A 22,622-nucleotide genomic window follows, 5' to 3' on the forward strand; every position below is an offset into this window, starting at 1 on the left:
TTTTTTTAGTGAGTGTGGTAAAGAGTTTGTCAATTTTGTTTAATTTTTCAAAGAACCAGCATTCAAAAACTGACTCACTATTTAAGGGACTAGAGAAAGATACAAAGAAATGGAAAACAGCTGGTGCTAGTGTATTGTAAGAATTAGCATTGTCAGAATGTCTATTCTACCTAGAGTCATATACAGATTTAATATAATCCCTACTAAGGTCCCACCAAATTTCTTTATGAGATTAGTATAAAAGATACAAAAATTTATCTGGAAGCATAAAACACCTAGGACTTCCAAAGCAACCCTGAGAGAAAAGAATAAGAATGAAGGCATCTTGTTTCCTAATGTTAAAATATATTATTGGGATACAGTATTCAAAACTGGTACCATAATTAAAATATACACAGAAAACTGTATAATAGAATGGAAAACCTAGAAAGATGCACATAATCAGCAACATCTAATTTTTGACAAGGGGGCCCAAAACTCCAAATGGAGAAAGAGGTCTCTTCAGCAGAAAAGTGTATCAGAAAATCAGGCTGAAATGTGTGGAAGAATTAAATTGGATCACTACATTTCACCATTCACAAAAGTAAACTCAAAATGCTTAAAGGAAAACTGCAAGACCATTTTTTAATTTAAGCTGTCAAAGCATCATCCATGGCTCAACTCCAGCTACAAATGAAAAATAAACACTGAAGTAACAAACTCAACTACATCAAATTGAAAGATTTCTGCACAGAAAAAGGAATCACCACCCAAATAGAGTGATTCCCCAAAGAGCAGGGTATATATGAGACAAAGCATGCCTATATCAGACAAAGGGCTAATAGTCAAAATACATTTAAAAAAAAACTCACCAAACTCAGCAATCCAAGACAAACAACACTAATGAAAAATAAGGGGAGGGAAGGATGTGGTCAGAATCTTCTCCAATAAAGATATCAAAAGAGTCAACAGACATCTGTAAAAATAAAATAATAAGATACCAATGTTCTCTTGTGAGAATGCCATACATTTGAAAATATATAAACAGTAATTATTGGAGAGACTGTAAAGGAAAAAATCAATTTTTCTATATTGTGTGTGTAAATGTAAATTGGTTCAACTCCAGTGTTGTCTGGATACTTATCACAATACTTATACCACTAGAAATGGAGACCTGAGGCATGAACCTAGGTCCTTGTGCACTGCAATGTGTATACTTTACCAGGTGTGTCACTGACTGGCCCACTCTCTAAACGTTTTATACTCAAAAATACATTAATTAAACTATTATCACTTAAGTTGTGGAATGCTAGTGTTGTACTATAATGTTAAATCATATTTATTATATACATTTCTATGCAGTTTTATGTTTAAACACTTTCAATTATTATCACATTTATTCCTTACAAAACCTGAGATGCAGGGAAGTTAATTTGACATTCACATATCTTATAACATTGTTAAACTACAGTTTGAATTTCAACTTAGTTCTGATTCTAAAATCTGTGCACTTTCTAATAATTCACATTATTTTTCAGAACTAAAGAAATTATAATAATATTACCTGGATAGATTCACTGTAGTTTTCAATAAATTTCTGTCTTTAAATGTTTCTTTCAGTAGTAATATAATTCATTTTTCTTCTAAACTTCATAGGGATGCCTAATTCTTCAGGCCTTGTGAGCCGTCGTAACACCATCTCTCAAACAGATGCCATTGCTTAAGGAATCTGGTGCCATTCCCCTTGGAATAACCAACTGCAGTGAACTGTGCATGTGGTATGAGTCAAGTAATAAGATTTATGGACGTTCCAACAACCCCTATGACTTGCAACGTATTGTAGGTGGAAGTTCTGGTAAGTTAAACATTTAACTTAATGAGTACTTGATAGGAAGGCATATATATACTATCAAACAATCCTATGAAACCATTATACTTGGTTGTTTATGATAAAATAGTTACAAAATATATCATGTATTGATGAAGAGTTGGTAGTTTATGGATATGCATACTCCTGGTTCCTTCACAAATTGTGTATATGCATCTAAGAGAGAGATAGAAAGAGAAAGAATGTGAGTTAGTGGATTTTCTTTAGAGTGAAGTTGATATAGGTCTATAGACCTATGTTTTTCTCATACAAAGATAATAAAGTCATGTAAAAACACTGAACATTGACAATGGTAAAACATATTAATGAAAAGTTCCTCCAAAAAGGTAGTATTTATAATGAATTTGAAAGTAGAGAGAAAGGCTTAACAGCACACACTGGATGTTAAAGTAGTTGATAAGAAAAGATTATGCTATTTAAAGAGAAGTGACAACAGAGAACAAAAAAAAGTTTTTCAAGTAGGAGAAGCACTGTTTATTTATTTATTTAGTTTTATTTTTCTGGCAATAAATCAAAACTATAGCTTCTCCAGCATTGAAAAAGGATAGAAAGTCAACCCAAAGAAACTGTCTGTATTTGGGAAGTGGATTCATTGTAAACCTAAAAAAATCTAAAAATAGACAAAGCCACAGATATTTTGACATTAATATGGATGAAAGAGACTACTTAAAATGGAAAACATTGACTTGTTTGATTCTGAATTGCCAGGCTAGCGTTGTGGGAGAGAGAGACGAGGAATTCATGGCAGTGTGGTAATACAATTCTTTATTCACAGGGGAATGCCCCAAAATCAGGTGTGAGCACAGTGAATTAAACCACGTGGCGCCAAACCTCAATGGCTGTCTCCTGCTTTGCACACAAGCCCTTCTCCAGGTCGAGACACAGGAAAGAAAAAAGAGAGTGAAACCAGGAACAGAAGTGGGTTTTATGGGAAAAAATAAGAAGTGGCAAATTGGAAACAGAAATGGCTAGGAAAGGGGGTGGAGAGAGGCAAAATGCATGCTGGGAAAATGGAAGCGTCCTTAGCAACTGTTGTGATGGTTTTAACTGGTGGGATTAATTAACACCCTGCAGGCAGGGCGGGTCTTGAGGTAGAAGGAAGATAGATCAAGCAAAACAATGATTATGTAAATAGGCCAATGGAGGATGGAGCAGGGGGGCTGCCCGACACTGAATCACAGAATCATTTGTTTTGTTTTGCAGCAGAACATCGTCACCTCATTTTACAAAATAGACAAGTTGAGACGTTAGATGTATTGTCTTAGATTAGTTAAGCTATAAACCAATGATCTGTTGGTACTAACTCTGGATTTCTAATTTCCAGATAAGTGTTTCTTTTTTCCCCCTTGTGCTGGTAACACAAATCTAGAGGTAGAATCAAGGATGTCCCGGTTTTTCTTTTCAGAGATTACAAATCTCCCTTTATCTTTAACTTACATTCTCTTTGTAGCAAAAAGAAAATGGGGTGTCTATTACAAACTCTACTGTGCCTTACTCACACACTATTCATGTAGTGAGGCCCTAACATGTAATGTGGCTATATGTGGAGATAGGACTTTTAAGAACACAATTAAAGTCAAATAAGGGTGACCGTAAGCCTAAATATATGGAGATCTTATAAAAGTGTAAGATCTTGGTGCACATGCTCTGAGTAAAGGCTCTGTTAAACTACCAGGTGTCTTGATAAGACAGTCCCAGCTAGCAAATATGGAACCTGTGCTTCAGTTATCTCTTCTATCACACAGAATGTTATGCTGGGATACAATAAACATGATATTTCATTTAATGTGTTTCTGCATATATTTGTGCCTTGCACCATTTTTAATATTGAAATATTCCAAGACATGTACTTCAAGAACTAGAGAGATGGGGTCTGGGTGGTGGCACACCTGATTAAGCACACACATCACCATGTACAAAGATCCAGGTTTGAGCCCCTGATCCCCAACTACAGGGAGGACACTTCAGAAAAGGGGAAACCAGTTGTCAGGTATCTTTCTCTCTCCCTATCTATTGCCCCCTCCCTATCAATTTCCTTCTGTTCTATCAAGTAAAAATAAAACAGAAATAAAAGAAAAATGGAAAAAATGACCACCAGAAGCCAAGTATTTGTAGTATTGGCACTGAGCCCCAGTGATAACCCTAGTGGAAATGAAAAAGTAAGAGAGAGAGAGAGAGAGAGAGGAAGAAGGAGAAAGAAGAAGAGGAAGGAGGAGGAGAAGAAGAAGAAAGGAGAAGGAGGAGAAGAAGGAAAAGAAGGAGCAGAAGAAGAAATAGAAAGGAGGAGGAGAAGAAGGAGGAGGAGAAGAAGAAGAAGAAAGAAAAGAATAAGAAAGGCGGAGGAGAAGAAGGAAGAAAAGGAGAAGAAGATGAAGAAGAATGGAAAAATGTAGAGAGATAGGGTCAGAAAAATGGTTTTCCTGTATAGTGCAGCTGATCTTCCACGTATGTGATTCAGGAGGGGATCCTAGTTCAATGAATGCCCCTTTGCAAAGCCTTGGAAAATTGGAGATGGCCAAAAAATCTTGGGATATGAATATGGTTATGTGTTTAGTGAACTGGAAGAAGATTATGTAGTAAGTAGCTAGAGATGAAATTAGAAAATTTGTTCCAGGATAGACTATGGGCACACACAAAAGAAAAAAGAGAACAAAACAACAAAAAAAGGGTTGACTTTAGTCATTAAGAAGACAAATCATAGTACTTTATTAATATTATTTTATTTCTATTAGAATTATGACTTTTTAAAAATATACTTATTTAGTTATTATATAGAGATAACCAGAGATTGAGAGGGAAGGGGTGATAGAGAGGGATAGAGACAGAGAGACTCCTGAGGCAATGTTTAACCACTGTAAAAGGTTTCCCCTTGCAGGTAAGGACTGGGGCTCAAACCTAGGTCTTTGTGCATTGTAACATGTGTGCTAAACCAGGTATGTTACCACCCAGCACAAATGATAACACTTTTTTTCTTCTTTTTTATTTATGGAAACATTGACAAGACCATAGGATAAGAGGAGGTTTATTTCAACACAGAGCTTCATATCTAATCCTGTCCCTTGATAGCTTCCCTATTCTTTATCCCTCTGGGATTATGGACCCAGGATCATTGTGGGTACAGAAGGTGGAAGGTCTGGCTTCTGTAACTGCTTCTCCACTGAGCATGGACATTGGAAGGTCAATCCACACTCCCATCTTGTTTCTCTTTTTCCCTAGTGGGGCAGGGATCTGGAGAGGCAGGGCTCCAAGACACATGGTGGGGTCCTCTGCCCAAGGAGGTCGGTGGCACCATGGTATCATCTGGAACCTGGTGACTGAAAAGAGTTAAGATATAATGCAGAACTAATTGTTGACTAATCATGAACCTAAAGGCATGAATATTGCAGTTGAAGATTGGGGTTTCCATTTTGGAAAAAGCTAATAGGTCTGTTTTAGGTGTATTCCAGAGAGCCCATAGCTTTACTATTTTTTGCCTGAGCCTGACATCTAGTATTCAGGTGAACCCAGATTATTTTCTGAGGAGATGGTGTCATAGCTGGAAAAAAGGACTAGAAAACTCGATCAGAGAGGAGAGTAGCTCCCAAATATGGGTAAAATATATAGTATTGTTAACTATAAACTTCATTGACTTGATCTGGGGACCATATTCATCATAGGAGCCTATGTAACCTCTGTATCCCTATAGGTTTAGGCTCAGATTCTGTAGTCACAGCTAGGACCATTCCAGGCTGCAATAATTTCAGGACCCATCTTCCTAGGGTAGTAGGTAGAGTATGTTGTGCAACCTCCCTTCAGAGAGTGGAAAATTACCTACCATTTTGATCCACACTGAGGGCAAGGACTTATAGGGGCCCACAAAGGGGTCCATTATGTTGTTCCTGATGGAGATTTCCAGTGAGAGTGGTGAGAAGGATCTGTTAAAAGTCTAGTCTCATCATGTCTGTGTGGGAACCCCAGGGATCCCTGATTAGGGCTCCAGGTAATAGGGTGGCCTGGTTGTGACTAAAGAGTAATGACTAAAGTATAAGTTAAAGTATACCAGTCATTGTTAAATTATACCAGTCTCTTACCCCTATTAAGCTTTTTTTAATCATTTATTGGGGGAATTAATGTTTTCCAGTCTCTTACCCCTATTAAGCTTTTTTAAATCATTTATTGGGGGAATTAATGTTTTACAGTCAACAATAATTTGTACAAACATAACATTTCTCAGTTTTCCATATAATAATACAACCCCTGCTAAGTCCTCTGTCATCCTTTTCTAGGACCCTTACTCTCCTCCTCACTCACCCCAGAGTCCTTTCCTTTGATGAAGTACACCAACTCCAGTGCAGGTTCTGATTAGTGTTTTCTCTTCTGACCTTGTTTCAACTTCTGCCTGTGAGTTAGATCATTCCATATTCATCTTTCTGTTTCTGACTTATTTCACTTAACATGATTTCTTCAAGATGGGTTGAAAACAATGAAGTCACCATTTATAATAGCTTAATAGTATTCCATTGTGTATATATACCACAAACTGCTCATCCACTCATCTTTTGTTGGACATCTGTGTTGCTTTCAGTTTTCGGCTATCACAAATTGTGCTGCTATGAATATGGGTATACACAAATCCTCTTAGATGATTGTGTTGTGTTCCTTAGGATATATCCCCAGGAGCAGAATTGGAGGGTCATAGAGTAAATCCATTTCTAGCCTTTTGATAGTTCTCCAAACTGCTCTCCACAGAGGTTGGACAAACAGCACAACCTCAGTCTCAAAACTGTCTCCACAACCTCTCTGACATTTGTGCTGCTACTTTTTCTGATGTATGTCATGCTCACTGGAGTGAAGTGGTATCTCATTGTTGTCTTTATTTGCATTTCTCTGACAATTAAAGACTTGGAGCATTTTTTTCACGTTTTTCTCGACCTCTCAGATCTCTTCTGTGGTGAATATTCTGTCCATGTCCATTTTTGGATGGGGTCTTTTGTTTTCTTTTTCTTGAGTTTGGCAAGCACTTTAGATATTTTAGTTATTAACCTCTTGTGTGATGCATGGCATATAAAGATCATCTCCCATTCTGTGAGGGATGTTTTTATTTGTATATTTTGCTGTGCAGAAGATTTTTAATTTGATGTAGTCCTATTTGTTTATCCTTCCCCCAGTTATCTTTTAATTGGACTCATTTCAATAAAGGTATCTTTAAAAATTACACTGGAAAGAGTTCTGCCAATATTTTACTCTATGTATTTGATAGTTTCTAGTCTAACACCCAAGTCCTTGACCCACTTGGAATTTTCTTTTGTGTTGATTGAAATATAGTCGTCAGCTTCATTCTTCTGCAAGTTTCAACACATTTTATCCAACACAATTTTTGTATGCTTTACATTGGGTTGTTCTAGCTCTCCCCCGCCAAGAAAATTGGATCAGTCCTGCTAGTTTCGCGGGCCCGCTTGGCCCCGCCCCTAGGAACCCCAAGAGGGTTCCAGAGTTCCAGAGTTCGAGAGTAAGAGCATGGTGCCGCCGTGGGGGAAAGAGGCAGCAGAGTTCTGTTTGATGATTAGTTTGGTTTAGTTTATGAATCGTTGTTCTTGAATAAAGAAATACAGCTTCCCTGCCCAGCCATATGTCTCTGGTCATCTCTTTTACCCGCCCGTGAAGTTAGCCTGGCTAGCTGGAGCCTCCGAATTTTAACAACAATTAACCTCTTGTGTGATGCATGACATATAAAGATCATCTCCCATTCTGTGAGGGATGTTTTTATTTGTATATTTTGCTGTGCAGAAGATTTTTAATTTGATGTAGTCCTATTTGTTTATCCTTCCCCCAGTTATCTTTTAATTGGACTCATTTCAATGAAGGTATCTTTAAAAATTACACTGGAAAGAGTTCTGCCAATATTTTACTCTATGTATTTAATAGTTTCTAGTCTAACACCCAAGTCCTTGACCCACTTGGAATTTGCTTTTGTGTTGAGTGAAATATAGTGGTCAGCTTCATTCTTCTGCAAGTTTCAACACATTTTATCCAACACAATTTTTTAAAGAAACACTCCATTTCCCCATTTAATAGTCTGGGCACCTTTGTCAAAGATTAGATGTTCATATCTGTGGGGGGCTTACTTTTGGACTCTCAATTCTATTCCACTGGTTAGTGTGTCTAGTTATGTTCTAGTACCAAGCAGTTTTTATTACAATGGCCCTATAATACAATTTAAGATCTGGGAGTGTGATGCCTCTAGTCATGTTCTTTCTTTTCAAGAATATTTCGGAAATTGTAGGTCTTTTACAGCTACACATAAGCATTTGTAGCTTTTGCTCTATATAATAAAATATGTGGTTGGTAATGGGAATTGCATTAAATTTGTATATGGATCTGAGTAGTACATTCATTTTAATAATTTTTAATTTTGCTTGAAGTAATCATGCTAAGTGAGATGAGGCAGAAGCAAAAGATGAATATGGGGTAATCTCACTCACAGACACAAGTTGGAAAATAATAACAGAAGGGAAAACCCAAAGCAGAACTTAGACTGGAGTTGGTGTATTGCACCAAAGTAAACGCCTCTGGGGCAGGGGTATGTTCAGGTCCTGGAACATGACAGCAGAGGAAAACGTAGTGGCTGTTATATAGAAAACAGTAATGTTACACATGTACAAACTACTGTATTTTACTGTAGACTGTAAACCATTAATCCCACAATAAAGAAAAAAAGAAAAGAAAATTATGAGGCATTATCCAAAGATCTCCCATATAGGTGGAAATAAGGAACATGGAAAAAAGGGAAATTTAATTAAAACATGAATTAGGTATATTACACCAAAGCAAAGTACTATGAGGAAGAGGAAGAAGGGAATAGATAGAGGGGATCAGTAGATTCTTAGTAAATGATGACAGAAAACAATGTAAATTGGGAGTGAGAGTGTTCTATAGACACCCACCATGAGTAGATGAGAAATTGTACCCATCTGTCAACAACTGTACTATATGTCATTAAGCTCCCAATAAAATGATTAAAATAATAAAAAGTTGAAGGAAAAAAAAAAGAATTGAAAACACCACACACACAGTACTAAGTCTCAAGAAAGGCCTAAAAAAGATTTAATTTGTTGAGACCAGGTGGTCTGAAGACTTAGAATATATATTGTTCATTTATGAAGATTTTCCCTTGGCATGATTCACAAAACCTAGGGGAAGAAGGTATTTTAAAAATACTTTTTATTTATTATTGGGTAGAGACAGAGAGAAACTGAGATGGGAGGGGAGATATAAAGAGTGAGAGACAGAAACCTGAACCCCTGCTTCACCATTTGTGAAGTTTCCACCATACAGGTGGGGACCAGGGGTTTGAACCTGGGCCCTTGCACACAGTAGTGTGTGCACTTAACCAGGTGTACCACTTACTGGCCCCTAGATATTTTTAAAATGTTAACATTTCAATAGAATACAAAATAAAACTCATGAGGTTTACAAAAAACCATCAATCACCAGCCACCAGCACCACTCTAAACCAGACCTGAGCAAAAAGAAGAAGAAGGAGGAGGAGGAGGAGGAGGAGGAGAGGAGGAGGCTTATAAAGGGAAGAAAATAGTGTAAGCTGTCACTAAAAAGTCATTATATTTACTAGATTATTTTTATTATTACTAGTTTAAAATTGCATCTTTTCAGTTTTATAGTTTAACATTTGGATGTGTGTCCAAGTCTCCACACCCACTACTCAACATATTGCACCTTCCTTTAAATAACCATCATAGGTTTTGAAGTCTAACAGAGCTTTGGTTATTGTTTTAAAACACAATAGATTGCTTAAAAGTCTACAAGGGTTACAACAGCAGATATAAAGGAACAGGATAGGAAATCAGTGGAATTTAGATTTTTTTTTTAAATAAACATGCCTCAGGGTCAAAGAAGAAGGAAAAAAATCAACAAAGCATATTGATCACACAGCTCATACCAAGAAGACGAATATATTTTAGTCTCTTGAATGTAGAAGAAATAAATGGACATAGTGATTATTTGAGGAAATAATAGAAACTCTCCACATATAAAATAAGTATGTGCAAATTTAAAAAAGAACAAGTAGAATGATTTCATACGGAACTGTCACTAAGACACATAATCGAATTGTTGAAAGACAAAGATAAAAATCTTAAGAAGTGGTCTGGGAAGTGGCAGTGGATAAAATAAATTCAGTCCTCGGCAGCGGCAGCACATGTACCAGAGTGATGCCTGGTTCTTTCTCTCTCTCCTCTTGTTTTTCTCATGAGTAAATTAAAAAATACATTAAAAAATCTTTAAAAATGGTAGTATTAGCAATCCTCAATAAATTATCATAAATTTTCTCATTAGAAACTTTGGAAGAAAGAAGATGGTAGGGTAATATGTTAAAAGGGCTAGAAGAAAATAATTATTAACATGATTTAATATCCAGAAATATTATCCTTTACTAATTCATGGAAAAATTAATATATTTGAGGTAAAGAAAAACAGGACATGGCCCTTAGACATGCAGAAATGCTCCAATTCACTCATCATTAGATCAGTGCAAATTAAAATCACATTGAGATTCCACCTCACACCTCTGAGAGGATGTGGAGTGAGAGGAAATCTACTTTGTGGCTGATGGGTATGTAAACTGGTACAACCAATATGGAGAACAGTAAGGAGAATCTTTAAGCAAATGCAAATGGAAATATTTTATGATCCAGCAATTCCACTCCTAGGCATTTAGCCAAAAGGTACAATAATACTCATTCTAATGAATATATGCATCCTATATTCATAGCTGTATTATTCACAATAGCTAAAATTGGGAAACTACCAAAAATGTCCTTCAATAAATTAGTGGATAAAAATAATTATGGAACATATACTTAATGGTATATTTTTACTCAGCAGTAAAAATTATGTCCTTTGCAACAAAATGAATTTGTGTATATATTCAGCAGAAATATATGAGGAAATATAGCAAACAACACTAGTGAAATTTGGGTTTGTAAATTCAATTATACTTTCTGTAGGGCTTTAAAATACATATATAATTATGAATATAATTATATGTATTATGAATTATTCATAATTATGAATATCTGTTATTGGTATGCAAAGTATTTGGATGCAGTTTTTGCATCACTCATAAAATGGAATTAAAGGGGTTGCATGGGAGCACAAATGTCTATGATGCTATTCAAATTAAGTAATTACAACTTTATAATAGAACACTGTTATATTAAGTTGTTTTTTGCATTCTTACATAATACAACTAATTTTCAAAAGACAGAAGAGCAACTCAGAAAAAAAGGTTTACTATATTCACAGAAGTAGAAAGCACAGAAAGTTAAACATGACTTCATGAGAGAAATGTAAGAGTGTTCAGGAAGTAGAAGAAAGGAGCAGGACAAATCTAGGTTATCACATTTATTAGTATTTCTAAAATAATGGTAAGGCAAGATTTAGTAAACAGATTAGAGCTGGCTGCTTTGAATATTTTCAACAATCTTCAGGTTGAGGGGTAGCTTCTACTGTCACTATAAAAATTTAACTATACAGAAAAGAATACAATCACGAAGGCAATGAAACATCAAACTTGTAAATTATGCAGAAAACAAATGACAAAATGTAATCTTTTAAAATAAGTAATGAATTTAAATGTAAAAGAGTTCATGTCTCAATAAAAAGATAATTGTTGAGATAATGAATTGAATTTGTTGTATAAAATTGATATTCTTTGTAAGAGACTCACACGAATTTAAAGACACAGGAATGTTAAAAAATGAAAAGGTAATAGGAGACATTACACATTTACAGTTACCTAATTTCTTTATTTGAAGGAATATTTTGCATTTTTTTTACAGGTGGTGAGTGATGTTCCCTGGCAGCTGATTGTTCAGTAATTGGTGTGGGATCTGATACTGGTGGCAGCATCCGGATGCCTGCTTTTTTCAATGGCGTATTTGGACATAAATCTTCCCCAAGTAAATAAGTGTAGTGAAAATGGTGGTTCAGTTTTTTGATCCAGAGAATTTTTTTAATAAAATTTTTCTTAAAAAAAAAAAAAAGCTGGGGAGTTGGGCGGTAGCACAGCGGGTTAAGCACACGTGGCACAAAGCAAGGACTGGTGTAAGGATCCGCGTTCCAGCCCTGGTTCCCAACCTGTAGAGGAGTCGCTTCACAGGCCCTGAAGCAGGTCTGCCAGTCTTTCTCCCCCATCTCTGTCTTCCCCTCCTCTCTCCATTTCTCTCTGTCCTAACAACAATGACATCAATAACAACAACAATAATAGTACAACAATAAAGCCACAAGGGCAACAATAGGAAGTAAATAAATAAATATTTTTAAAAGCTGTGGGGGCCATGCAGTGACACACCTGGTTAAGCACACATATTACCAAATTAAAGAATCTTGGCTAGAGCCCCCTCTCCCACACACACGTGCAGGGGAGCCACTTTACAAGCAGGGAAGCAGGTATGCAGGTGTCTTTTCTTTCTTTTCCTCTATCATCCACCCTTTCTCAAATTCTCTCTGTCCTATCTAATAACATTTAGGGGGAGAAAGCCAACAGGAGTGGGAGATTCATAATGTCAGCACTGAGTCCCAGTAATAACCCTGGTGGCAATTTTTTTAAAAAGTTTCTATGTGTAGTTTTATTAAATATAAGGTGCAGTAAAATTACTCTAAAAAGTGCCTATGTACTTCAACAAATGTAAATTGCCTTATCAGTGAATACTTTGAATAAAACCTGAATATTTCTCCATTTTTATCTGTGATTACTAGTGGATTAAAAGATTGTAAGATTACAATGTGTAGTTTCTTGCCATCATCACTAAAGCTCTGTGTCTCACCAGCTCACCATCCAAAGATAATCACCATAGATCATATAAGTTTTAGAAATAATTTTTTTTGCTTCTATCTTTTTTAAATATCTCTGTGCATCTGTTCTCTAGATTCCACATGTGAGTGAAACCATCCAATAGTTGCCTTTCATCTCTTTACTTATTTTGCTAAGCATAATCACATCCAGTTCCATCCATTTTGTCTCAGGGGACACAATATCATCTTTTTGATTACAGAGTAATATTTCATTATATAAAACCTTCTTTAGCCAGTCATCTGTTGATGGGGACATTTAGGCTACTTCCTCCAATTGGCTACTGTGAATAATGTAGCTTTGAATATAGGGGTGCATACATCTCTTCTAATGAGTGCTTGAGTGTCTACTGGATAAATACCTAAGAGTGATATTGCTGTATAGTAAGGTAAATCTATTTTTATTTATTTACAGACTTTCCATATAGTCTTGCAAAGGGGCTGTAGCAGCTTACCTTCTTCTAGCGTTTGCCCTTCTTCCATAGCCAGTCAACAGGTCAGGTTGAAAGCTGTCAGAAGCTGCTTGTTGCTGGCTTAGAAAGTGACTGGGATCCATGTGGATTCAGTCGGCTAGGAAGGATCGTCAGTTTCCCCAAAGAATGGGTACTCACGGGATGCACCACGAGAAGGTCGATCCAATGCATCCCGCAGCTTACCTGAAAGTGTACATTATCTAAGAACAGAATAGCTGTACCTGTCCTTTTATTTGAATTATTAGCTTGGAATATCTTGCTATAGACTTTTACATTAAGCTTCCATCTGTCTTTTCTTTGGATTTGTGTTTCCCGAAGACATATGATGGATGGATCCTGTTCTTTAATCCATTTAGCTATTTTGTGTCTTTTGACGAGCGAATTTAAGCTATTCATATATAGGGTGATTTCTCTGTATGATTTCAGACTGAAACTAAACCTCAGGGGTTTGCTGCTAGGTTGTAGCTGTGTTCATAAAAGCAGGTATCACTGTAACCTTTAGCTGCCAGCTGCTGCAAATTACCTTTATATTTAAGCAACAGACCAGACTTCTTCTTCTTCTTCTTCTTCTTCTTCTTCTTCTTCTTCTTCTTCTTCTTCTTCTTCTTCTTCTTCTTCTTCTTCTTCTTCTTCTTCTCCTTCTCCTCCTTCTCCTCCTCCTCCTCCTCCTCCTCCTCCTCCTCCTTCTTCTCTTCTCCTTCCTTCTTCTCCTCCTCCTCCTCCTACTTCTTTTGTAACTGATTTTACCAGAGTTCTGCTTAACTCTGGTTTGTGGTGGTGTGAGAGTTGCTTCAGAGTCTCTTTGCATAACCATTATGCTATCTACCCCTGACCCTCAGACCAGACTTCTGTTGGTTACAAATGCTCTCTGCAGGGGGCTAGGTGGTGGCACACTGGGTTAAATGTACATAGTACATAGTACAAATGCTCTCTGCTTTTTCTGGTGTGTGTATTTCAGTAGGCTAATACCCCTAAGGTCATGGACTAAACCTTGAAATTCTCCCTTCTCAAACTGCCAGTACTGTGTATTGTGACTAGAACTGCAAGTAGAATGAAAATGGCCCAATGTGCAGGTGGAGCTCTAAATTCTTTGTGTCAAGTTTCCTTCCCCACATGCCTTCTCACCCCAACCACATACAAAAACACCCACCTGGAGCTGTGGTGCTTCCAGTTGTAGTGATGTCTGTGATGTCTCAGTTGTCTGTGATGTCTGTGATGTCTCAGTTGTAGTTAGTGAGTTTTGTTACATTGTATAGGTGTAAGTATTGTTTTGTGGAATATTGGCTCTAGTCACTGTTATTTCATGGCCACACCTCCAAGTCCCAACTTCTTTGAGTTTCCTTTTTCAACTTCTGTCTATGAATGAGATCATCAAATCCTTCTCTTTCTGGCTTATATCACTTAGCATGGTTCCTTTAAGTGCAATCCAAGATGAAGTAAAGAAGGTGAATTCACTATTTTTAATAGCTGAGTAGTATTAACACTGAGTAGTATTACTACTTGTCTTGCCCAATCTTGTCTGAATAGTATTCCACTGTGTATATATACAAACTTTCTCATCTATTGTTGGACACCAGGTTTGCTTCCAGGTCTTAGCTATGACAAAGTGTGTCGCTATGAACTTAGGTATATATTGACATTTTCAAATGGATGTGTTTTATTCCTTAGGATATATTCCCAAGAGAGGAATTTCTAAGTTTTACAGTAGTTCCATTTCTAGGGTGCTGCGAATTCTCAGACTGCTCTTCATAGGGGTTGGACCAATTTACTTTCCCACCACCAGTGCAAGTGGGTGAGGTATAATCCCTCACCACTCACAACACCAGTGTTCTGTGCCTCTACCATGTAGAACTCAATAATAACTTTATTTCTCTAAATGCTTAGATATAAGCTGTTTTTTTCCAAGTTCATGTGTTCACTCATCGATATTATCCACGTTTGAGATAACTCCTCCACCTTCTTACTTATCATTAAGAGTAATATCCTCCAGTATCATTCATTTCATCCCAAAAGAAACTATGTAATTTTTACTGCTGAGTAATACTCCATTTTATATATATATATATATATATATATATATATTCCATAAATTATTTAATGGTCACCTTTTGATGTTTCATTTATTGTGTGAATTTGTTCAGTTGCTGTAGCTTTTATTATTATCATTTGTATTGATTAATAATGATCAACAATTTTTCTTTCTCTTCTGCTTCCCGACCTGGAGAAGGGCTGGTGTGCAAAGCATGAGGCAGCCATTTTGCTAGCTCCATGTGGCCTAAACCCGCTGTGTTCATACCTGATATGACTTTTCACTCAGAATCCTGACATCAAGAATTTGATGAGATTCGACTTCCGGAGGCAGAGCTACGAGCAGCAGATCACTTTCTCTCCTCTCCTCTCCTCTCCTCTCCTCTCCTCTCCTCTCCTCTCCTCTCCTCTCCCAGATCAACTAGGAATACCAAAGGAGATCACCCGGACTAAAGCAAGACAGGACTAGAATGACCACAGGAACCCAGTAAATTACCCGTGAGTACAAACACGCGTGGTTGGTGACAGAGGAGAGAGGGGCCTAAGGAGAGATTAAGTGACTGCTAACAGTTCAACAGTTTATCAGTGGAGACACCACCTCCAGTCTGCTCCACCAACAAGGGGACAGCTGAAGGGAGGAAAGGACTCCCCAGAGACTCACTAAGTGCAACTCTGAGTCTCCATTGCTACTACCCTCAGAATCTGGAGCAGCAACAGGGAGGGACACCAGGGGACAGAGATCTAACTGGGAAACTCAAGAGAAGACCTATACCTCTGTGGCATAGCTGAGGGGCTGTGAAAGTCTCTTTGCATAAACACTGGATTATCTCTGCCACTTTATCTCTTGGTCAAGAGTCAGTGATTAAGCTAAGAAGCCTATTGATAGTTTAAAAGGCCTCAGGCTCTCATAGCCTACAGGGGAAAAAAAAGAGGCTTTTACACCACTGAGCTCCAACTCAGGGATTGAAAAAACTGTTAACTTCCACCACGGTAAACCCTTTAATTAAATTACTCAGACACAAGTCAATCCAGGCAATAGTGATCAATAATTTGAAAAGTACTGATAAAGGGAACTCATAACATAATATATAAAATGGTTAAAACAACAAGAAAAAATATTGGAGACTCGAACCAGGACAAGAGTCCAGCTAAAAGTCCTCCAGAGGGTGAAGCACAAAACAACGAGTTCAACATGCAAACATTAGCTAAGGAAATAATAATAGGAGTGAGTAAAGAATTTGAAAAAATTGTAATCAGAAATGCAGGAACAACAAATGATAAAATGGAAGAAAATTCTAATTATCTCATGGTTATTAGAGAGCTGAAAGCTGAAATCGCTGAGCTAAGAAGGCAACTAACTGAACAAGCTAAAACAGTATCAGAGCAGGGCAACAAAATAGATGAACTCCAGAAAGCAGTAGAGGGCAGAGAGAATAGAATCTATGAGGCTGAAAACAGAATTAGCAAGATTGAGGATGAATTAGAGACAACTAAAAAAGAAGTAAGAGATCTCAAAAAGAGATTAAGAGATGCTGAAAACAACAACAGAGTCCTATGGGATGACTTCAAAAGAAACAATATATGCATTATTGGCTTACCAGAGGAAGAAAGAGAAGGAGAGTAAGAAAGCATTCTCCAGGCCATAATAGCTGAAAATTTCTCTAGTCTAGACAACACCAAAGACATAAAGATTCAAGAAGCCCAGAGGGTCCCAAACAGAATTAACCCAGACCTAAAGACACCAAGACATGTCATACTTAGATTGGAAAGGAATAAGGAAAAAGAAAGGATCCTCAAGGCTGCAAGAGAAAAACAAAGAGTCACCTACAAAGGAAAACCCATAAGATTAGCAGCAGACTTCTCCATACAAACACTACAGGCCAGAAGAGAATGGCAAGATATCTATCGAGTGCTCAATGAGAAAGGCTTTCAGCCAAGAATACTATATCCTGCTAAACTGTCATTCAGACTAGATGGAAGCATCAAAACCTCAGACAAGCATCAGTTGAAGGAAGCAACCATCACCAAGCCTGCCCTGAAAGAAGTTCTGAAAGGTCTCCTATAAACAACCAGATCACCACAAATAGGACATATATCAAAACACTCTAAAACTCTACAAGAATGGCGTTAAAATATCTTCAATCTTTGATATCAACAAATGTCAATGGCCTGAATTCACCTATTAAAAGACACAGAGTAGGAAGATGGATCAGAAAACACATCCCAACAATATGTTGTCTACAGGAAACTCACCTAACTCAACAAGACAAACACAGACTTAAAGTGAAAGGCTGGAAAACTATCATACAAGCCAATGGCCCACAAAAAAGGGCAGGAACAGCTATTCTCATATCTGACATGATAGACTTTAAAATAGATAAGATTAAAAAAGATAGGAATGGACACTACTTAATGCTCAGAGGATCAGTCAGTCAAGAGGTCTTAACAATTATTAATATCTATGCACACAATGAGAAGCCATCTAAATACATCAAACTTCTACTGAAAGAGCTACAGCAATATATTAACAGTAACACAATCATAGTAGGGGACTTCAACACCCCACTATCTCAACTTGACAGATCATCCAGGAAGAAAATCAGTAAAGACATAAGGGAGCTAAATGAAGAGATAGATAAACTAGAACTATTGGACATTTTCAGTCATTCATCCCAAGAAACTGGAATACACATTTTACTCAAATCCACATGGATCATTCTCAAGGATAGACCATATGTTAGGCCACAAAGACGGCATCAGCCTATTCAAGAGCACTGAAATCATCCCAAGCATCTTCTCAGACCACAGTGGAATTAAACTAACACTTAACAATCAACAAAAGATTAGTAACAGTCCCAAAATGTGGAAGCTCAACAGTACACTTCTTAACAACTTCTGGGTCAAAAAGGAAATCAAGGAAGAAATCAAAATTTTCGAGAGTTCAATGAAAATGAAGACACAAGCTATCAAAATACTTGGGACACAACTAAAGCAGTCCTAACAGGGAAGTATATAGCTATACAAGCACACATTAGGAAACAAGAAAAGGCACAAATAAACAGCCTGAATGCACATCTTAAAGACCTAGAAGAAGAACAACAAAGGAATCCTAAAGCAACCAGAAGGACAGAAATCACTAAAGTTAGGGCAGAAATAAATAACATTGAGAATAGGAAAACCATACAAAAGATCAATGAAAGTAAATGTTGATTCTTCAAAAGAGTAAACAAAATCGACAAACCCTTAGCCAGACTCACAAAACAAAAAAGGGAGAAGACCCAAATAAATCGGATAGTAAATGAAAGAGGAGATATCACAACAGACACTGCAGAAATTCAACATATCATGCGAGGCTTCTACAAAAAACTATATGCCACCAAGCTTGAGAACCTGGAAGAAATGGACGATTTCCTAGATACCTACCAACTTCCAAAACTAAGTAAAGAGGAAGTGGATAACATGAACAGGCCCATCACAGCTAATGAAATTGAAAGAGTTATCAAAAATCTTGCCAAAAATAAAAGTCCTGGATCAGATGGTTTTACAAAGGAATTCTACAAAACTTTCAAAGAAGAACTAATACCTCTACTTTTAAAAGTCTTCCAGAAGATTGAGGACACTGGAATACTACCTGCCAGCTTCTATGAAGCCAACATCACCCTGAGACCAAAAGCAGACAGGGACACAACCAAAAAAGAAAACTACAGACCAATATCTCTGATGAACATAGATGCGAAAATATTGAACAAAATTCTAGCCAACCAGATACAACAGTATATCAAAAAGATTGTTTATCATGACCAAGTGGGGTTTATCCCAGGCATGCAAGGTTGGTTTAATATACGTAAATCTATCAATGTGATCCACCACATCAACAAAAGCAAGACCAAAAACCACATGGTCATATCAATAGATGCAGAGAAAGCCTTTGACAAAATAAATACAACATCCCTTTATGATCAAAACACTAAAAAAATGGGAATAGATGGAAAATTCCTGAAGATAGTGGAGTCTATATATAGGAAACCTACAGCCAACATCATACTCAATGGTGAAAAACTGGAAGCATTTCCCCTCAGATCAGGTACTAGACAGGGATGCCCACTATCACCATTACTATTCAACATAGTGTTGGAAGTTCTTGCCATAGCAATCAGGCAGGAGCAAGGAATTAAAGGCATACAGATTGGAAGAGAAGAAGTCAAACTCTCCTTATTTGCAGATGACATAATAGTATACATGGAAAAACCTAAGGAATCCAGCAAGAAGCTTTTGGAAATCATCAGGCAATACAGTAAGGTGTCAGGCTATAAAATTAACATTCAAAAGTCAGTGGCATTCCTCTATGCAAACACTAAGTTAGAAGAAATTGAAATCCAGAAATCAGTTCCTTTTTCTATAGCAACAAAAACAATAAAATATCTAGGAGTAAACCTAACCAAAGAAGTGAAAGACTTGTATACTGAAAATTATGAGTCACTACTCAAAGAAATTGAAAAAGACACAAAGAAGTGGAAAGATATTCCATGTTCATGGGTTGGAAGAATTAACATCATCAAAATGAATATATTACCCAGAGCCATCTACAAATTTAATGCTATCCCCATCAAGATCCCAAGCACATTTTTTAGGAGAATAGAAAAAATGCTACAAATGTTTATCTGGAACCAGAAAAGACCTAGAATTGCCAAAACAATCTTGAGAAAAAAGAACAGAACCAGAGGCATCACACTCCCAGATCTCAAACTGTATTATAGGGCCATTGTCATCAAAACTGCTTGGTACTGGAACATGAACAGACACACTGACCAGTGGAATAGAATTGAGAGCTCAGAAATGAGGCCCCACACGTATGGACATCTAATCTTTGACAAAGGGGCCCAGACTATTACATGGGGAAAGCAGATTCTCTTCAACAAATGGTGTTGGAAACAATGGGTTGAAACATGCAGAAGAATGAAACTGAATCACTGTATTTCACCAAATACAAAAGTAAATTCCAAGTGGATCAAGGACTTGGATGTTAGACCAGAAACTATCAAATACTTAGAGGAAAATATTGGCAGAACTTTTTTCTGCATAAATTTTAAAGACATTTTCAATGAAACGAATCCAATTACAAGGAAGACTAAGGCAAGTATAAACCTACATCAAATTAAAAAGCTTCTTCACAGCAAAAGAAACCACTATAGAAACCAAGAGACCCCTCACAGAATGGGAGAAGATCTTTACATGCCATACATCAGATAAGAGTTTAATAACCAACATATATAAAGAGCTTGCCAGACTCAACAACAAGACAACTAATAACCCCGTCCAAAAATGGGGGGAGGACTTGGACAGAATATTCACCACAGAAGAGATCCAAAAGGCCGAGAAACACCTGAAAAAATGCTCCAAGTCTCTGATTGTCAGAGAAATGCAAATCAAGACAACAATGAGATATCACTTCACTCCTGTGAGAATGTCATACATCAGAAAAGGTAACAGCAGCAAATGCTGGAGAGGTTGTGGAGTCAAAGGAACCCTCCTTCACTGCTGGTGGGAATGTCAATTGGTCCAACCTCTGTGGAGAACAGTCTGGAGAACTCTCAGAAGGCTAGAAATGGACCTACCCTATGACCCTGCAATTCCCCTCCTGGGGATATATCTTAAGGAACCCAACACATCCATCCAAAAAGATCTGTGTACACATATGTTCTTGGCAGCACAATTTGTAAGAGCCAAAACCTGGAAGCAACCCAGATGTCCAACAACAGATGAGTGGCTGAGCAAGTTGTGGTATATATACACAATGGAATACTACTCAGCTGTAAAAAATGGTGACTTCACTGTTTTCAGCTGATCTTGGATGGACCTTGAAAAAATCATGTTGAGTGAAATAAGTCAGAAACTGAAGGATGAATATGGGATGATCTCACTCTCAAGCCGAAGTTGAAAAACAAGACTAGAAAAGAAAACACAAGTCGGACCTGAAATGGAATTGGAGTATTACACCAAAGTAAAAGACTCTGGGGTGGGTGGGTGGGGAGAATTCAGGTCCATGAAAGATGATGAATGACCTAGTGGGGGTTTTATTGTTAAATGGGAATCTGGGGAATGTTATGCATGTACAAACTATTGTATTTACTGTTGAATTTAAAACATTAATTCCCCAATAAAGAAATAAATTATTAAAAAAATAAATTAAAAAAAATAATAATGATCAACAAGTCCATTGGATATAAGTGGTACTATTCTACACAATTCCCACCACCAGAGTTCCACATCCTATTCCATCCATTGGAAGCTTTCCTATTATCCCTATGCGAATATGGGTGCAGGATCATTATGGAGTACAGAAGGTGAAAGGTCTGGCTTCTGTAACTGCTTCTCCACAGGACATGGTTGTTGGCAGGTCAATCCCTACTCCCAGCCTGTTTCTATCTTTTATCTTTCCCTAGTGGGGCAGGGTTCTAGAGAGCTGAGGTTCCAGGACACATTGGTGAGGTCATCTTCCAAGGGAAGTCAGTTGGATGTCAGAAGCATCTGCAACTTGGTGGATGAAAACTATTAAGATATAAAGCAGTACATTTTTTATTCTGCCTGCACTATTAATCAATTACTATTGGAGGTAATCTTTTTTTCCCATTGTTGTTACTGAATAGGATAGAGAGAAATTGAGAGAGGAGGGAAATGCAAAGAGGGAGATATAAAGATGAGACACCTGCAGACCTGCTTCACTTCTTGCGAAGCAATTTTTCTGTATATGGGAAGCCAGGGGGCTTGAACCAGTATCCTTGTGTGGACTTTGCACTTTGCACTGTGCGCACTTAATCTGGTGTGCTACCGCCTGGCTCCCCAAGAACATTATTTTTTAATAATCAGAAACTTAAAGGTAAGAATAGAGCAGTTGAGATTTGGGGGTCTACAATTTGGAAAAAGCTAGGAATTCCATTTTAGGTATATTCCAAAGGGCCATGACTTTTCTCATTTTGGCTTGAGCCTGACAGGTAACATGCAGGTGGGCTAATGGGGAGAGAGTGTCAGTGTTGGACACAGGACTAGAAAGATGGATCAGTGAAGAGAGTAGCTCCCAAATATAGGAAAAGTATATAATATTGTTAACTGTAAAACCCATTGATCTGATCTGGGACCCTATTTGAAAGCTGGCAGAGCTTAGGGTAGCTCTCCCATCCTTTTGATGGAGGTCTGGAAAGACACCCCACTTGTTAGACTCTCCCTTCTAGGGATGGCGCTAAGAGGGAAATGCTTTCTGTGACTCAGTTTCCCCTTGGTAGCCTGTCAAAGCTTCACAGAAGCTTGCAGCCTCTCACACTTAGTTCATTCCCCTCCTAGCAGGCCAAATAGCTGCCTGCTTGTAAGTTCACTCAAAGTCCACTATGTTCCCTCAGAATTCACCATTC

At 37.4% G+C, this 22,622-nt stretch overlaps 1 protein-coding gene across 1 annotated transcript in view; it reads left to right on the forward strand.

The window, feature by feature from the left end:
• The window catches only part of FAAH2 (fatty acid amide hydrolase 2), a 186,114-nt gene that overhangs the window by 23,111 nt on the left and 140,381 nt on the right, over positions 1-22,622 (forward strand). Inside the window, 4 exon segments of the mRNA XM_060182667.1 lie at positions 1,636-1,693; positions 1,695-1,834; positions 11,704-11,823; positions 14,857-14,942. Of these exon segments, the coding sequence (XP_060038650.1) occupies positions 1,636-1,693; positions 1,695-1,834; positions 11,704-11,823; positions 14,857-14,942 (404 nt within the window).

This window comes from Erinaceus europaeus, chromosome X (assembly GCF_950295315.1).
Source record: "Erinaceus europaeus chromosome X, mEriEur2.1, whole genome shotgun sequence".
Lineage (NCBI taxonomy): Eukaryota > Metazoa > Chordata > Mammalia > Eulipotyphla > Erinaceidae > Erinaceus > Erinaceus europaeus.